Genomic DNA, 17,765 nt, shown 5'->3' on the forward strand with positions numbered 1-17,765 from the left:
ATAATAATACAAGGGTCTTATAAGATATTCACAAGTTTCCTCTTGTCTTCTTCTTTGCAGTAATGTCTGAAATAACTTCTCATGTTTCTTCTCTGTCCTAGGAGATCCCACCCAGAGGGAAGGCATCTTTTAAACTAATTTTCCTCCCGTCTGAGGAGGGCAATGTAGAAAACACATTATTTATAAACACATCGGCCCATGGGCTGCTGTCATACCAGGTCAGTTCCATTATTACACCTCTGTTACACTGCATAGGCCAAATGTTGATGAACTGGTATAATCCCACATCATAATGCATGTGGTTATATCTTTATTAGTCAAATATCATCTAGATTTAAAATAATTTTGAGCAGGAAATTAGCAGGTTGCTTCTCTTTTTTCTCCCTCAACTTTTACAACCCGATGCTATAAAGTGACACATGCTCACATGTTAGTTGTATTACCACAAAATGTGTCCTTGTCATGACAGTTGACAAACGGCTTTAGTCTTATCACCCATAGTTTTATCTTTTGAAGCTTCAAATAGCAGCAGACTCCGGTTTCAGTCTGCAGCTCGGATCTTTTCTGGCATCCATAATGTTTGTTTTCATCGCACACGCTCATAAACAAAGGAAGTCAGACTCTCACTGTTTATACATTTTAGAAAATTAATCATACAAATTATGTTTGACTTTGTTTGAAAAGTAACTCAAAACCAACAAAAGGAAAACTTTCTTCCAGTCAGCTGCTATTAATAGTGGTAAACCTTTAGCAGAAAATGTTTTGTTGTTGTTTCCATTGAGTATCAGTTTGCGGTACTTTTGCTATTTGCTGTGGACCCAAGTTATTTAAAAAAAGCCTAATTTCACCTCATCCATAAATTTGTTCTCACACCGTTTATTATGACATTTTAAGGTCTTTAAATGTAATTAATCCCAGTAGACCTGTGTTATATGCACTGTGTAACTACAATAATAAGAATTCAGTGTGTGGATGTGCATTCACACGCTTTGGGAACACAAACTGTTGTGTCCTCTGGGATTACTTGCTTTCTTCCCTAGACTGGTTGTACTATAACTTTAAGGTTTATCTGGCCTAAGTTTTATTAAATTTTGCATACTTACCATTTATTGATAGTTATGTTGTTCAAATTTCCACTTTAGTTTGTAATATAATTGCTGCATGATCATTAGAAGCACTCACAATCTCCCTAAAGCTTTTATAAATGTGCATTATTTTATATTTGAGAGTTTTGTGTCGCTTATATTAAACCTGTACCACAGTTTTTCTGACGTGTAGCTTATTAATGGCAAGTGAACACGCCCAGACATGCTGACACTTTGGCACCCATGCTCTGCTTCCAACACTGCCACTCCCTTTATGTTTCAAAGACATGTAAATGTTCCTGTCATTCACTTGTTTTGTTGTCAGTCAACCCAAAAACTGGTTTTTCATATATATATTTGACTTGCATATCTACTCATTGACCCCCTTTCTCTGTACAAGGGAAATGTTGGTGTCATAAAACTGTGTTGTTAGATAGGTGTGATTACTTTTTGTACTCCGTATAATGTTGGGATGCATGCCAATGACTATAAAAGGAGAAACAACTGCAGCTAAAATGCAGGTACAGCGAATGTCTTGAATAGTTTATGGTTCTGTGTCACCATGTTGTCACAGGGTAGAGCTGCACTATGCAAAACGCTTTTTTTTTGTTGGACCAACTCACGCAACCTGAAAATTACACCTAGTTTAGATTTTTGTTCTTCCCAAAAAAATGAAAAATTAGAGCTTGATTTGTTCAGATATCACTCCAAAATGCTGCATCCTCAGTATTTTTATTATTATTATTATTAGCCAACTTACATTTCTTTGTCTATTTTTAACCACCACACATGAGTTACAACATTATGTTCTACTCCACAGGGTCAGATCAGGTCCTCTAAGTGACACTTCTGCTTTATTTGCTTGTTGACTGCCTGCTCTTAATGCAATGCATGTGGTGTTAAGATTCCTTTAATGTGAGCTGCTCTTTTTTTCTAGGTGTTTGGTGTGGGAGTTCACCGGGGTTCATTAAAGTCTGTCCAAAGAAAGGATAGTCTGCTAATATTCCCTCACATCCAGAGCATTAAGCTGACCCAAACTCAGGTATGTATTTAAACGTCCGTGTTGGTTTGTACAGGCTCAACAGTGTATTGAATAACAACTCATCATTGGAAGCAGCTGATTTCCCTTTTCCTGCCAGCCCTGATAAACAAACGGCTTCATACACACACACAGACACACAGAGGCTTTGTGATACACACAAGCACTGACAAGCACTTGCTGGCATGAAATAACTGAATGTGTGAGCTGTCAGCATGAACGATACCACATACCAAACTTTTCTTTTTTCTTTTTTTTTTTTGGCCTAAAAATGTAAATGTTTGCTTGTAGAGTACAACCACACGCTCTCAATTTTAAAATGATACATGCTTATGTACAGTCATTCATTTGTGTGTGTATGTCTTTTCAAAGCGATGCAAATACACCAGAAACCAATGACAAATTAGTGCACTGTTTAAAAAGCGAGCCAAGCCAGTGAAAGTGTGTGAGAAGCTATCCGAGAGTCCTCGCCTCCACAACAGGAAGTGGGGTGGCAATTGAAAAATGTCAGCTTGGCCAAGTGCTGAGACACTGTAGTTCTCATAATCACTCAGACAGCTGCTACTTATGCTGAATGCAGCTTTTTTTCGCCTTGGCAGGCTCACCATAAAAAAAGAAGAGAAAAAAAGCCTTTTTAAATGTTATTTATGTATTGTAAACGCTTACAATCATTCACCACTCTTTATTTGACTCATCATAAAACCACTGCACTTGCACCAATTTATATTGTGGCAGTTAAACTTTCTCTGCAGCTTAGAAAACAAAAGCAAATGAAGAAAATATTACAGAATTACAGAACTTCATGTTTTATCACTTTGCAGCATTTATGTACTTTTTACTGGTGTTCTCTTAATTTGCAGTTCTTGACCTTTCAGATCCAACCTACTTCTGTGCATTCTACTTCTTATTTTTTAATCCCATTCTCCTAAATAATTATTAGGTTCTTAATTCAAGCTATTTGTTGTCTCCACAAAGTTATGGACGAGAGTTTTGCTTTCTCTTCAATGTGTAACTTTGTTAGCCCCCCTCCCCCACACCACTATTGCTTTCACATTTGAAACAAGGTGCGTGTAGCTGAGAGCTTTATTCCAGTTTAGACGACTACTATGTCAGTTTTATCTAAAACATGCTACACAACGGTCCACATGACCACTGACCTTGTGTAAAATTGGATATGTGGCTAAGTATTAAGTTTGGATTTCAAACAGCCATTCTGTCACCCATGTCCTATTTCATGTGCTTTCATATACATTTTTTTAAATGTAATATGATTTTTTAAATGTAAAAATAAAATGAACTGAGTTGTGTGGTTTCAGTGCTGTTACTACTTAGTAGATGTTACTTTAAGTTGATCTGTAGATCTGACAACCTTTCACACAGGTTTAAATGTAAAAATATGCACTTAATGTCCTGCTGTTATATCTACTTTGATAAGTCCATCATGGTCACATAAACAGATAAGAGACTGTTCAGTTGTTAGTTGGACCATTTGTGGACTTGTGAGCAACTGTTGACATTATACTGCTCCTTTTAATTTGCTCTATAAGGTATAGCACTTCACTGTGTTTTGAGATTCGTCTTTCCCTCGCCAATGTCAGTTCATAACTTTTGAGGACTAATCAGTAGCATATATAAAAGATAAACAATGAACACCCAATTGCTGATTGATATTTATTTATTTTAATATATCATTCTTTAATGAAACAAATTAACCTGTGAATATGTGGCTTGTTATGTTGTTTCTCCTGCAGGAAGATGCCTCCAACATCACCATACTGGGTCTACTCCTGGAGTGCAGCCTACCGAAGAGTTTGTTCACCAACCCTCAGGTACTTCTTTTCCTTACGCATCATTCAGATCTTCTTTTGATTTTGATTCATTCATGTTCCAGATCAGCCATTGCTGCCAGTTCTGTCAAATCAGGTTTTTTCCAAGTACGACTGAACCTGGAAGACCTCATAATTCAAACCTATCCAAAGGAGGTGGTTCCCCAGCTGTTTCATATCAGCCAGATATTCTGCATTCTTATGACTCAAAATAGGCACAATGAGTTTTGTTAATTTCTAAGAATTACGCCTGTCGTTACAACTAGTTACACTCGTTCCTCAATTGTCATGGGACAAATAAGATGGCATAAGAGGGAGGGGAAATGATAGAGAGAGATGTGAGAGAAAACACAAACGGATGGTACTTCACCACGTATAATAGGGCAGATCCTCTTTCACTACTCTCGTCAAACCCACCCCTCAGCACAGAGGGCCAGCTAGTGTAAAAATTTAAACAGACAGCCGGGCTTGTCATCTGAACGCCGTCTGTTTTCACAATAGCTCCCGAGGAGGGTGAGAGATCTCTTGCCAGACTTTTAATTGCTTTCTCAAGAGGCTCCATAATTGACACGGGGCCCCCAGTGCTTATGTGGCGCAATACACATGATGCAAGACGCGGCTGCAGACGACCGAACTATATTGTCATGATTATATACGAACTGAAGTCATCCTTACGTTAAGTTGCACAATGTCCCAGCTGTGACCTCCGGCTCGTCTCCAAGATCAACACCTGCTCGTTCCTCGGTTCCTTTAGCCGCTCATCTAAGTCTTCACCAACAGAAATGAGAACTGGGCTTTGATCAGTATCTCACAGATTAAATGAGCCTCACAGGAAGTTAACAGTAGCCTTGGTTTCAGGGGATTAGGTTTGCTATTGCAGGCCTTGAGCCCAGTGGCATCAAGCCAGGGAATCTGTCTGCAGGTCGTCAAGCGGTGATTCGCCCACTGAGGACGAGCCCTGGTTTGCAGTGAGATTTGCACTCTTGCAGTACTGAGCTGTCAGCTTGAAGAGGGTGTTAGTCACAGGCTGGGGTGGAGGGGGGGCAGTAGGTTACGGCCCTGTTGTGTCTGCTGGCTGATGCACACCATGCATCTGACTACTCAACAGCAAAGAAAATAATTCACACTGAACTCAATTCATACATTCTTTTTCTCTTTTTTAGTATCTAGATTGTTATTTCTTGTGCGTTTTATTTACTGTACTTCTTCATTCCTCGACTGCTTGTCGTGCTTCTCTTTTGTTGTTCTTTTAACCCGACTCGGCTTGGTGCGTGACTGGTATGCTTTTCCTGTCCCGTCCCAGGGGTCCTGCTTCCAGAGTGAGGAGCGCCTCAGTCTGCAGATTAATCTGTCGGCGCGTGGAGACCGGCCCGCTGACCTGGACAAGCTCAAGCCTTACGTCATTGAGCATATTTTGGTGCTGCTGGTGGCCCCCACTGTTGGACAGGCTGCAGTAGGTGGGTACTAAGGGAAATTAGCTGTGGGAATGCGACACAGGCACGGAAGTATACCACAGTATAGCTTGATGATTTGATTTGACATTCGAAGAGAAACATCTAATTTCACACAAGCGTATTGCTGTATTTTCAGCCTCCACTCTCATTACACCAGTCTTATCTTGCCTTTTATGGTCAGCTATCAAAGCAGAAGTTTAAAAGATTAAAATAGTTTTGAAGTTAGATATGAAGCTAATTATGTCTTTCCTGTGACTGTTTTTCTGTTTCTCTTGAATCAACTTTTGCTCTGGGGGGGAGAAAAAAAAACTTCATCAACAAAAAGTGGGGAGATCATTTTTAATGACGCTATTGCTGTTATGAAAGAACTGTCAGATGAGAGACATGAGAGAAATATGATAACATCAATTCTGCTTTCCTGAGCTCAGTTGACAGAATAACAATCAAAGAACCAATGAAATCATTCACCGTACAATTACTGTGAATAGTTTCATCATGTTCACCCACACCTGAGGCTTTGTCAATGAACCACATCAGAAAAGCAAATGTTAACTTTGTGCAGCATTAGACTGTTTGTGCTGTGACTTGTAATTGTCTTGTTTTAACTTTTTGTTGACATGGAGGTCCCTTTTCATTTCATTTAGAAGTTTTAACCTGAAATATACCTCTTGCTCAAGATGCATCAGCCTTTTGAAAGCATGTTTCAGGAAGCTAGTACACACATTGGAAATGTTGAATACATTATTTTGACTTTCCTGTCCTTTGTTTCTACAGGGGAACCAAACATAGGAGTTTATATGTTAAATTCTGGAGGCAAGAAGTTCTACGTAAAGGTGAGGTGTTGTCTTTGTTTTGCCGTGTTTACAGGTAGCAATGTACAGGCCTTGACTAGATGTTTTTATCTCCACAGGACATGCAGGTGCTGTCAAAGGTGGAGGCCAGCCTGGAATTTAATCAGGTTCTTCTGAGGCCAGAAGTAAAAAACTTTACGGATGTGGCTACCCTCGCCTGCAGAAGTGAATACTCATTTTAGTTTGAATCCTTTGTTATCAGTAACAAGTGCAATTCATTTTCCCCCAAATATCTTGGAATATTTTATTCTAACAGTTTTGTGTTTGATGTCAGGTTCATTGCCAGGCCATGGAAGGAAATGCATAAGTCATATCAGTTTAAAAGTTCTGGGAAACAGGACAACCTACACCTTCCCTGGATTACATATCACACACAGGTAATTCAGAAACTTTAAGGACTTGTTCACTCCCAGGTTGTCATGAAGAATTACAGTCCTATTAGACTTTTTAAAGCACTATAGTTGTTGGTATTTACAAGCACCTGGAAGAACACATACCGTAAAAACCGGTGTATAAGACGCAGTCTATTTTGGGGGGTCTCATTCTGGGAAAAACATTTTTCTACTAAAGACTGGTTCATTTGAATGCACCAGTAGTTATTCATTCATAAACACATATGTTTATACTCAAAAACGTACTCAATTTACTTTTTTTTTTTTTTTAAACGCAATAAAATACAAATATTACACCTGAAACAATGTGTCGGGATAATGGTTAATTGTCCAGTAATGATTTGCTTAACTGAACTGGACCGGTATATTAACTCAGACCAGAGGCTATGAGTTTCAATTAAACTTTTTAAAAGAACACAGTAACTTTACATGTTTAATACAGTGTGTACAGATGAAGCCCCTTGAAAGTTCCCGTTCAAGCTGAAAGCCAGCTGAATGGCAGCTGACTCCCAGCCGGCTGCCAGCCGACTCGGCAACCCCCTCCTTCTCCTGGGCGTGTCTATCTTTTCCTGTAAACCCACCTATTCATTGTAATACAGGGTATGACCAGGTGATGGCGCTTCTGTCACAGAATAGCCCACATATTCTATGAATTTTTACTGGTCATCCGAACCAGTAAACTTAATTACTACCTAACGTAACCCACTGACTTTTTATATGCACGCACCACAACTTAGAAAAAATATTTTAAATTTCAAGGAAGACCATGACTGAGCAAACAATTTGCAGACACAGATACATGACTATCTTGAATAAAAAATGCGGAGTGTCTATTTGCACCCTACACGTAGCCTATAACAACGTGAAAACATGGCGGGTATTCATCTTCCACGCCAACAGAAAAGGGCGAATTTAGAAAGGTTTCATATCTTATGTTTGTTCTAAAGACATTTCTGGCGGGAAAGTTGTATTATATTTTCATAATCTTTCCTCAGTGAATGCATACAAGCGTCAGTTTCTCAGTTAGACACGTTATAACGTGGGACCGGAGCGGTGGCGTAACGGGCAGCGTGTCCGTCATCAATGCGGGATACCGGGGTTCGAGTCTTTGCAGTAGCAGTTACTTATTGACAATGTTTTCAGCGGAAAAACTCTGCTGCATTTTCATAACTTTGTTAAGTAAATGCATACAACCCGAAAATAACTGACTTTACAACCTTCAGGTTGTTAAATGATGGAAATCAAATCTTGACCGATAATTCTATGGTTCTCTGCTATGTGCCATGAGTTTAATGTGTGTTTAATGATGTTCTCTTGGTTAACAGGAAGTGTGTTTGCCTGTAGAGTATTTTAAGAGTGTTTTTATTGTTTAGCAGTGAAGAAAGGAAAATGAATGGGATGTTTGTGCTAGAAAGAGAAACAAAGTGTGCGTGACAGGATTTGGCAAGAGTTCATACTGCAAAAAATCGGAACACATTTTCAAATCAAAAAATTAAATAGCCTACTGACTGATTATTTTGTTATTTGTTTTGAATCTAACACAAAAAAGAAAGACAAATTGCTTTTCATATTTCAATTTTAGGCTCAGATCAATTATACGAAATGGAAAAACGTAAACGACTGTATTTGATTTTAGGCAAGGCAAGACAAGGCAACGCAGTTTTATTTATATGAAAATAAACATTTGACAGTGAGAAATTAGAAACAAACGTAAAAACAAGGAATTTACAGGATGATTAACCTTTCATTTGATGCTGGTTTGAATATTCTCACACAAATTATGCCAGAGTGCTAAAACTGAGAATGAGTAGTTCAGCGTCTGCTAATTTGTGAATTGTAGAATTGTTGAAAAATGTGCAAGCCAACCCCGGTCTATTCAGTGCATGCTGTAAGTCAGGTAAGCCCATCCACTTTATTAGCATTATCATTGCTTAACTTTTTGTTTGGGCTTAATGGGCTATTTGGTTCCATTGCCACACAAATCACGCAAGAGTGTTCATGGCCGTTGCAACTACAGTACTTTCTGAGAAGGGGTGCGGATTTGGCGGGGTGATGATGGGTTTGGGGGGATGGTTGGGAGCCTGTTCCATTGTCTTTCAAAGCGAATGCCCCCCTCCCCCCACACCTGTGCATGTCTCCTGGCAAACTGTGAATCCTTTGAATTTTTCCTCCCACGGCTCTATTACGCCTGCTCTCATTATGATCAAATTATTTTAACAATTATGTTGTATAACATATTGCCAATAAAATAAAAGTATTGAACAGACTCACTGGAGCTGAGGTTAATGTTAGCTGCACGGACAGAGACGTGTTTTCTCAAGCGAGTTCAAAGTTTTATCTATTTTACTTTCTTTTGACAATGACACGCTGGATGATGATTTCGGAGGTAATCCGACAGGAGAAGGATTGTGTAAACCAGTCGGTCTCAACAGGGCTTACGATTGGCTACGAGAAAGTGACGTGTCGGGGGGGTGCCTCGAGTGGGAGATCCCCCTCCATTCATAACCCGTTGTGCGCCAACGTCATTCATTTCATTTCATTTCATTTTGACTTTTGACTTTGTAATTACCGGATAACGGAAACCCAGTATCAGTGTCAGAATATAATAGCAGCAATAAGAAAATAATAAAGAAAAATAAATAATAAATACAAAAAAACAAACGAACAAACAAAAAACTATAAGAACAATAATAGTAAGAAATATGTAGTAAAATAGTCGTGACATTATTTACATTATTTACACCGTCCATTGAAATACTATGTATTACAGTAAATAGCGCGTCCTGTTTTGAATCACTAGACGGGGTATGTCACATGGGCTATTTCTTGGTTTGACAGTGACAATGATTAGTCAGAGGTCCTGTAAAATGTACGGTATCTTCAATTGCATCCTTCTAATGAATTAACTCAGTTTATGTCCATGGACATTATAATGAAAAGGCTAAAGGCTTAATATTAGTTTGCATCCAGCGTGCTGCGTGGACTTCATTACATCTGCTGCACCGCTGCTACCACAATTATGAAATGCTAAGTTTATTGTCAGTGACTGTGACCTTCATAAAAGTAATATTTTACAAATCTGCATTATATAAACTAACGAAATTCGTTAAAGTAAGTCATTTGGCGACTTCTAAGTCATTAAACTAAGTCTTATTTACACTAGTATCTAGTACTGTATACTACACAGGCATGACTCAGAATAACAAGCTTGCACTTTTTAATCATAGTGCGTTTTGTTAATTGATCGGCTGTGTTGTGTTTTACCGGCGCACAGCAGCTTCAATTGCATCCTTCTAATGGATTGAACTATATTGCACCCTTCATTAGATAGATAGATAGATAGATAGATAGATATACGTTATTGATCCCAAGCTGGGAAATTATAGTGTAGCAGCAGCATTACACAGACACATAGTGACGATACAGTGACAATAACAACAACATATAGTATAAGGCTACTTTATGAAGAAGAATAGAAGTAAATACAAGTTATATTAGTGTGTAAAACTAACTCGGGTCTCCTGCACTAATACCTGCGCCTCCCCGTGGAAAAATGAAGCATTGCAACTGGTTTTCACTCAGGCAGTTTAGGGGCGTTTCCAGTCGGGGCCTCATTGACACGTCATCGCATTTCCCCCCTGCTTCCATTATCGGCCAGTCAAGGACCTATCAAGGGGCGGTCAAGGAGCCATCACGGAAACAGGGGAAATTTCTAGTGGCTTCATCTGTAGCTGTAGGCTCACTGAGTCCCAAAAACTCTTCATCAGAGCTGTTGCTGTGCGCAAATAGGCTATTGCACCCGAGTCGTGCTTTGGTCTGGAAATACCGAAACATCAGCAACAACACAGCAACCAGTGTCCCCAAATACTTCTGATCAACACACAATCATTTTTTACGCACAACATACAGCATTAACCGGTCATCAATAGTCTTATTTTCATTAGCTGCCGTAATAGCTTGAGCGCGCAGCAATAACGCTTTAACTGCTCAAGAAGAGTCATATAAGCATTATTTTAATATAATTTTCTTGTTGCTTTTTGCAGAAGGACCGTGGGGGATCTGTTCAGCCTTTTCCAGGAGAAACAAAGGGATGCAGACCAGGTGGACCTGTGGCTGAATAACCCCTTCCGCCTGCCATTAACTGTGAAGAATGCCAGCCTCTCACAGACGCTGCAGGGAGTGATGAAGGTATGCACCACTGCAGCGTGTGATGAACCGTCGCAGATCTAGTTGCAGGATGATAAAATGATGATCACTTAGTTTATGCCAAATGGACTCTGACCTGGCCAAAGCACACTAGCATTTATAACAGAGAAGTTCATGACAGGTTCCAACACTAATGTCTCTGCTGCCTCCTGTCTGTCAGGTGATGAACTTCAGCGGTCCAGTCAAAGTTCCCCAGGGTTGCTGGCATGTCCTGTCCCTCCAGCTGCTCAGCAGGACCCTGCCCATGAACCACATGTTCACCCTGAGTCTGGACACCAAACTGGGCACCACCCTGCAAATTCCCCTCTACTTTCACTCTTCTCCTTCCAAGGTAAAAGATTTGCTTTAATGGTTACTAAAGGTTGTGTTTGACTGGGAAGTAGTGTAGTAGATCAAATGTGGAATTAATTGGTGTGTTTATTCTCTCAGCAGGGGGAAGTGATGTTTGAGGCTGAACGAGAGTGTGGACGGCCTTGCCCACTTAGATTATCTGAAACAGGTTAGACAAGGAACATTATAACCATGAAATTGTGTGAAAAAGAAACATAATGAGTTGTTTTGGGGTTTTTTTGTTGTTTGTTTTTTATTTTTTATTTTGTTAATGTGTTCTTTGTTTCTTCAATATCCCATCAGGTCGTTCAGAGTGGCAGCGCTCTCTCCTCCCAGACTTTTTCCCTTCATCTTGGGCTATAGACAGCAAACTGGCTGCTGAGCTCTGCTCTGGATGGCAGAACCACAAAGACAAACTGCCTTGCAGGTCAGTGTTTAATGCAACATGCTGCTTTCCTCTTTTCCAGAAGTGATTCTGTGCCTTATGTGACCCCATTAACATTATTAATCATGTGAATCCTTTTGTCTTCTCAGATGGCCCAGACTCCCTGTGGAGACATCCTCACCTTTGGACTTCGGAGCTACACCTGTCAATGAGAGCAGGGTGGGCAACACATAATAGTTATTATCTGAAAATGGATCATATATTTTAAAGTTAGACTTAAAATTTGTGGCAATTGTCTAAAAGAAAATGTTCTTGTTTTTAGGTGAAGACCTTTATGGTGAAGAATCCTTCCTCCTCAGTTGTTTCTGTAGAGATTCGAATCCTCTCCCTGTACCCGGCCCCCCTGGAGGCTCTGGACCTCCTAACCAAATGGTAAATTGTCCAGATTATATGTATCATATCACAGAGAATGATTCAACTGATGTTTTCTGCCTCAGCTAGTACATCCCCTTAGTCTTATATCTTCATCTTTGTTTTTATTGGCAGGTTTAATATCAGCCCCCTCTCTGTCAACGTCAGCACCACAGAGTTCTCCCTGTTGGCCACTTCTCCCAAGGTAAATCCTGAAAACACTCCTGGGAAATAAAGTTTATTGCTTTTTGGCTGCCAGCATGTAATCTTTATCTAACTTATCTATGCATTTCTTGATCAAATGGACAGCTGTTCACCGTTGTGCTTGTTGTTATTCAGCAAAGGCACCCTGCCAGCCTTTTTCACTTTTATCTGTGTGTTTGTGTACAGGTTGGTGAGAGTGTGGAGATGACAGGAGAGGGTGTCCTGCGTCTGTTGCTGCAACCCTGGGAGGCCAGAGAGGTTGCCGTGGTCTTTACTCCCTCTGAGCACAAACCGACCACTACCATTCTCATCATCAGGTACTGATTCATATCACCAGGATGAGTGTGTTCATGCCTTTTCACAAAACAGTCAAAAGACAAAATACAGTTTTGCTGTTATTTTTAGCCATACCAGCAGCACAGTGTTAGTGATGACAACACTAGTATATCTCAACTATTTGATGGACAGAACTGGTGGAGAAAAACTCAATCAATATTATGTATTTCAAGAACATTGTTCATGTTGTTGCCATCTAATAATACACCAACTCTAACTCTAGTGTATGCTAAGTATAATATTAGTTGCTCTCTTTTTAAAAGTGTGAATCAAGGCTCACCGTGTTTTTTTTTTTAATTGTGTTACAGGAACAACCTGACAGTGTTTGACATGGTGACAGTGCAGGGCCATGGGGCCAAAGAGCTGCTCAGAGTTGGAGGCAAACTGCCCGGCCCAGGAGCTTCTCTGCGCTTCAACGTTCCTCAGTCAACTCTAATGGAGTGCAGAGATGGTGAGATTTAAGTTTAACATAAGTAAAGTACTGTTAAGTAATACTGCCTTTTAAGTTCAGTGGTAAATATTCACTTCATAAATGACTAAATGTTAGTGTATGTTTCCCCGTAGGCCTGCGCACCAACAAGCCACTTTTCGCCATCAGAAAGAGTTTCAAGGTGGAGAATGCAGGAGAGCTGCCGCTTACGGTCATGTCAATGAATATAAATGGCTATAAGTGTCAGGGGTTTGGCTTCGAGGTGCTCCAGTGTCCCTCCTTCAGCCTGGACCACAACACCTCCTCTGAGATCACCATTGCGTAAGTTGAATTTTTTTTTACGTTCACTTAATATCTAAATAGTTGAACATCTTGTGTACTTTATGCCTTTCAGTATGTCAATTAAAATGTAGATTGTTTTGACATTGGTGGTTGTGAATTGGTACGCTGCCATTTAAACCGCAGGCAGTGCCCACATCTGTTCATTTAATTCCTATTATCTCTCTTCCTCTTTTACATCCTTGTGCAATATGCCCTTGTAATTAGATCTTCTTCCTTTTTTATCTTCTCTTTCTCACTACATCTTCCTCTATCCATTTCTTTTGTTTCCCTCTCTGTCTCCACCTATCTGTGTCTTTAGGTTCACCCCAGACTTCACCTCATCCTGGGTCATCCGTGACCTCATCCTGGTGACATCACGCGGCAACTTCTTCCCTTTCACCCTCAATGTGACGCTGCCCCACCACATGTTGCCTCTCTGCGCCCAGGTGGTTCCTGGCCCCAGCTGGGAGGAAACCTTCTGGGTGGTCACACTCATCTTCACATGGTAAGCAACTTTTTAAAATTTATTTTTTAATCATTAAAGGTCCCCTCCACAAAATATGTTTTCAGAAGTGTGAACTGAATAATATTTATGGTGCCACCTAAAAAAACATCAACACACTAATGAACGAGGCTTGAAAATTAACCTTCTGCTCTTTGAGAATGTCAGATTAGCAAGTCATTTTTTCTGCTTTTAGATCCTCTGTTAATTTCTCGTTCTCTTTTCTTTGCAGCTTTTCCCTGTTTGGTGTGTGTCTGATGGCCTTTCATCAGGCCCAGTATATCCTGAATGAGTTCTCCATGCCAAGCATCAGGAGCAACCACAACTCTGTTCTGTCCCGGGACAATGGCCCCGCCAACAATATCACACCCAACGGAGTAAAGTACGTCAAACCTTCTTTTCAGCAACAAATTCATCATCAGATACTTTTTTCTGGTCTTAAAATACTTAAATTAGTCTTTTTTTGTGTCTTGTTTGTGCAGTAAAACGAAGGGCAGTTGTAAGAGCTATGTGGACACCTGTCATACGTCTGACAAAGGTAAGGGGCGTGGCTCTCCAGCCTTGGCCAACAGCCCCGCCCCACGTCTTCAAGCCTCAAAGAAGGGCTCTTCAACCACCCTAACCCAACCGCAAAAGAAACACAAGGTTTCACTCTATTACACCAAGTACAAGTCCAGCTCCTCCACAGCAGCGACAGGCAATGTGACAATGGAAGAAGAGCATGAAGACCTGATACCTGACCCTCCCCTGACCCCAGACCCCGATGTCTGCAACAACAATGAGCCAGCATTCATCAGTGAGCTGGATAAAAAGGCACCAGCAGACTTTAAAGAAGACACCCACAGCACTATAGAAGATATAGTGCCAGCAGCAGTTATGTTTCCCATGGAAATGCCTGCTGGTTTCCCAAATAATGTCACATTGTGTCCAGGACCTAGACCTGGCCTGCTGTTGTGCAGTCCTGTAGAGAAGGCCCACACTGAGCATTATGCAGAGAAGATCAACTCTGAGAAAAGGGACAGTTCTGAACTGGAGGTAAGTGATGTGTCTGCTCAGTTAAATTTGATGTCTTACTAATTGACACTTTTGAACGCACATATTTCTAACCATCATCACTCTTTTCTTTCTCTCTCCAGCTAAGAGAAGATGGCAAAGGCCAGAAAAAGAAATTACAAAGTGCAGAGATTGGCACAGTACCAGGAAATAATAAGGGAAAGAGGAGTCGGAGGAAGATGGAGAATGTCTCAAGGTAAGACTCAAAGCTTGCAGAACGATTTTCAACAATAAAAATGTTAATGCTCCACATTAAGATATTTAATTATATTGGTGTTTGTTGTGCAATGTTAAAAAAGTGAACAAAACGGCTACATTAAACAGCAGCGTAACTGAGGCTGCCACTGTGGTTTAGGGGTAAAAAAAATTTGTCATGACCTGAAATGCCCCTAGTTTGAATCTGGCCGGGGACATTTCTGTCATTTCACCATCATGGCTGTCTAGTAAAGGCATAAAGTACCCCAAATTACTAAGACAGGACAGAATGTTAAAGCACAAAACAGTAAAATATGATGTTATTTATGTTTTGATATTATTGATTACCCCAGTGCCCCTGAGCACAGCGTGCTAGTGATACCAGAGAGGGAGAAAGAACCTGATTGGAAAACAGGGGAGCGTATCGTCAGCGGATCCCGCAACAGGAACCGCTGCTGCAACACCTCCAAGTCAGAAGGACCAAAGCCTGCACTGAGTGCCGAGAGCCCCCTCAAACAGAATGGTGTGTAATCTCATGATTTTCTACAATTTTCTGCAGCTTTAGTATGACTCAACAACATCTCAACACTTGGATTTTGTTGATTTCCGGCAGGTGTGTGTCCCGCCCGCACTCGACGAAAGTGTGCTACTGAGCGGCGTGGCGGCGGAATGTGTGAGTCCGGCTCAGACTCTGGCAGCTCTTCAGGTAGTGTGAGGGCCAGCCGAGGAAGCTGGGGCAGCTGGAGCAGTGCCAGTAGCATAGAGGGAGACAAGGACGGCAGTGCCCGGACACACGCCTGCACTACCTCATCTAGAAAAAGTACGGAGCTCTTATTTAATATCTTATGTAAGAAAACATAAAGTCAGATTTCACTCTTTGGGTTTATACTCAAACTATTAAGTATCATAATTTACCCATTACCCAAGCACAGAACCATGACTGAAGCTATAATTTTATGACGGACAGAAAATAGTTGTAATGTTTTGATGGATTGATTGTTTTTACAGGGGACTCCATGCAGTACGGTGTCTACCCAGTAGAGAGAGACTGCTACCAGACCATGAATACAAACTACAAGGCTCTCAGGTACTAAACAAATACACATGAACTCAACTTTGTACATGGACTGGCTCTGATAGTTGTAATTGGCCGGTTTACTGAAGATCTCCAGATTGTAATCCGTATTGTTGGGAGAGAACTTGTAGAACATATACTTTCTCGTCATTCATTCTAAGTTTTGACCTGTAACCTTTTCCTTCTCTGTGTTCAGCATGAACAGCTTGTATCGTAAAGACATGTGCCAAAGCCCCGACACCGCAGCGTCCAACTTCACCCCCAGTTTTGCTGCGGTTACTGCAGGAGTGGACAGGACCACAGGTAAAGACACAAAGTTTTACAATAAATAAAAATGCTTGATTCAAAATGAACACTCCATATCTAAAAGGGCTTGTGCGTTACTTCTGGTCTCTGATTGAAATGTGTCCTGTGTTCGCTCAGACCTGACAGGTCAGTATGTGCCTGAAGAGACGTGGTCAGCTCCATCCATCCCCCTCACCAATGAGTTCAGATACAACACCACCGAAGCTCTGCCCTACATACCTCAGCAAGCAACCACCGGGTCATATAATGGGTAGGTGTCTAAATGCATAAATGTGTACTCCTTAATATTTTTATATAAACAATAGGGCTGGTTATCGATACTGATTTATAGGTGTTTCAGTCACAATACCAGTTTTGCTTGGATATGAAAGAGATTCTCAGAGAACTGGTGCTGTAAATTGTTCAAGGAACCATCTAACCTTAATTAAAATATTCATGTTTATATTAAGAATTGAACCCAAAGCATTAATGTACTTTTTTTATTCAACGCGTTCAACACACTACAGCAGTCAACACAATACAGTACATTGCTCATTTTCTGTCAACAGATGAAGATAATATAATCATTTCCTGATCTGAATTTCCTAAATGTGTCGTGTTGTGGTTAGAAATGGGCCAGTTATGTTTTTTATTATACAGCAAATGGTGGAACATTCTGATGAAAATAACACAGCTAAACTTTCCCATTACCGTCATTACTGCTGTGAACACAGCGCAGCTCTCCTGTCTTTACCAGCAGTTTTATTTAAATAAACCCCAAGAAAACCGTCACAGGTGCATCTAGACCAGCTGTCTGTCTGACTCTACCCACTGTGCCCATGACTTGCTAATATTAGCTAGTGGACCGCAGCTAGTTTATGGTAAAGTGAATACAACTGTTTGACAATGCAGGCTTTTTTTGGTTTGTTCACAGCTATTAATACCCAAAAGAGACTATGAGCTGCATTTAAAGTAATTTCCAGTCAACTGTCTAAAACTTTGAACAACCAGTCTGCCTTTTTTTGTGTGTTTTTTTGGTGTTTTCGATGTCAGTTACTGTCATTTACAGTAATTTTGCTCCTCTGTTCAGTTTGATTGAATCCAAGCTGAACGTGGTGTCAAGCAGTTTTCCTGTGCAGTTTTATTTCAGAAAAATGTTATGATTACAGTGATTATACCTTTGACTGAAATATTTTTGGTCAAAATAACCATAGCATGATAATTTGATACCAGCACATCCATAGTTGTGAAAACTGCATTACTGTGATGTCACTTTACAGCTTTGTGTAAACAGCATCCCAGACTGCTTAAAATAACTTTATTGGGAGCTCTGTAGATCAGTCCCAGCTGATACCGGTTAATAGTTTGAATAATTATCCTCCCTG

At 40.4% G+C, this 17,765-nt stretch overlaps 1 protein-coding gene across 1 annotated transcript in view; it reads left to right on the plus strand.

The window, feature by feature from the left end:
- tmem131l (transmembrane 131 like) overlaps nucleotides 1-17,765 on the plus strand; it is a 44,087-nt gene that overhangs the window by 23,224 nt on the left and 3,098 nt on the right. The window contains exons 6-31 of the mRNA XM_062433962.1: nucleotides 102-218; nucleotides 2,023-2,127; nucleotides 3,876-3,953; nucleotides 5,254-5,407; nucleotides 6,179-6,237; nucleotides 6,315-6,420; nucleotides 6,530-6,632; nucleotides 10,691-10,835; nucleotides 11,014-11,184; nucleotides 11,283-11,352; nucleotides 11,487-11,610; nucleotides 11,718-11,787; nucleotides 11,891-12,000; nucleotides 12,115-12,184; nucleotides 12,370-12,500; nucleotides 12,828-12,970; nucleotides 13,084-13,270; nucleotides 13,590-13,775; nucleotides 14,005-14,154; nucleotides 14,255-14,807; nucleotides 14,909-15,021; nucleotides 15,374-15,543; nucleotides 15,634-15,840; nucleotides 16,029-16,107; nucleotides 16,292-16,398; nucleotides 16,519-16,651. Of these exons, the coding sequence (XP_062289946.1) occupies nucleotides 102-218; nucleotides 2,023-2,127; nucleotides 3,876-3,953; nucleotides 5,254-5,407; nucleotides 6,179-6,237; nucleotides 6,315-6,420; nucleotides 6,530-6,632; nucleotides 10,691-10,835; nucleotides 11,014-11,184; nucleotides 11,283-11,352; nucleotides 11,487-11,610; nucleotides 11,718-11,787; nucleotides 11,891-12,000; nucleotides 12,115-12,184; nucleotides 12,370-12,500; nucleotides 12,828-12,970; nucleotides 13,084-13,270; nucleotides 13,590-13,775; nucleotides 14,005-14,154; nucleotides 14,255-14,807; nucleotides 14,909-15,021; nucleotides 15,374-15,543; nucleotides 15,634-15,840; nucleotides 16,029-16,107; nucleotides 16,292-16,398; nucleotides 16,519-16,651 (3,641 nt within the window). The remainder of the gene's footprint in view (nucleotides 1-101; nucleotides 219-2,022; nucleotides 2,128-3,875; nucleotides 3,954-5,253; nucleotides 5,408-6,178; nucleotides 6,238-6,314; nucleotides 6,421-6,529; nucleotides 6,633-10,690; nucleotides 10,836-11,013; nucleotides 11,185-11,282; nucleotides 11,353-11,486; nucleotides 11,611-11,717; nucleotides 11,788-11,890; nucleotides 12,001-12,114; nucleotides 12,185-12,369; nucleotides 12,501-12,827; nucleotides 12,971-13,083; nucleotides 13,271-13,589; nucleotides 13,776-14,004; nucleotides 14,155-14,254; nucleotides 14,808-14,908; nucleotides 15,022-15,373; nucleotides 15,544-15,633; nucleotides 15,841-16,028; nucleotides 16,108-16,291; nucleotides 16,399-16,518; nucleotides 16,652-17,765) is intronic.

Source organism: Scomber scombrus, chromosome 2 (genome assembly GCF_963691925.1).
Source record: "Scomber scombrus chromosome 2, fScoSco1.1, whole genome shotgun sequence".
In the NCBI taxonomy this organism is placed as follows: domain Eukaryota; kingdom Metazoa; phylum Chordata; class Actinopteri; order Scombriformes; family Scombridae; genus Scomber; species Scomber scombrus.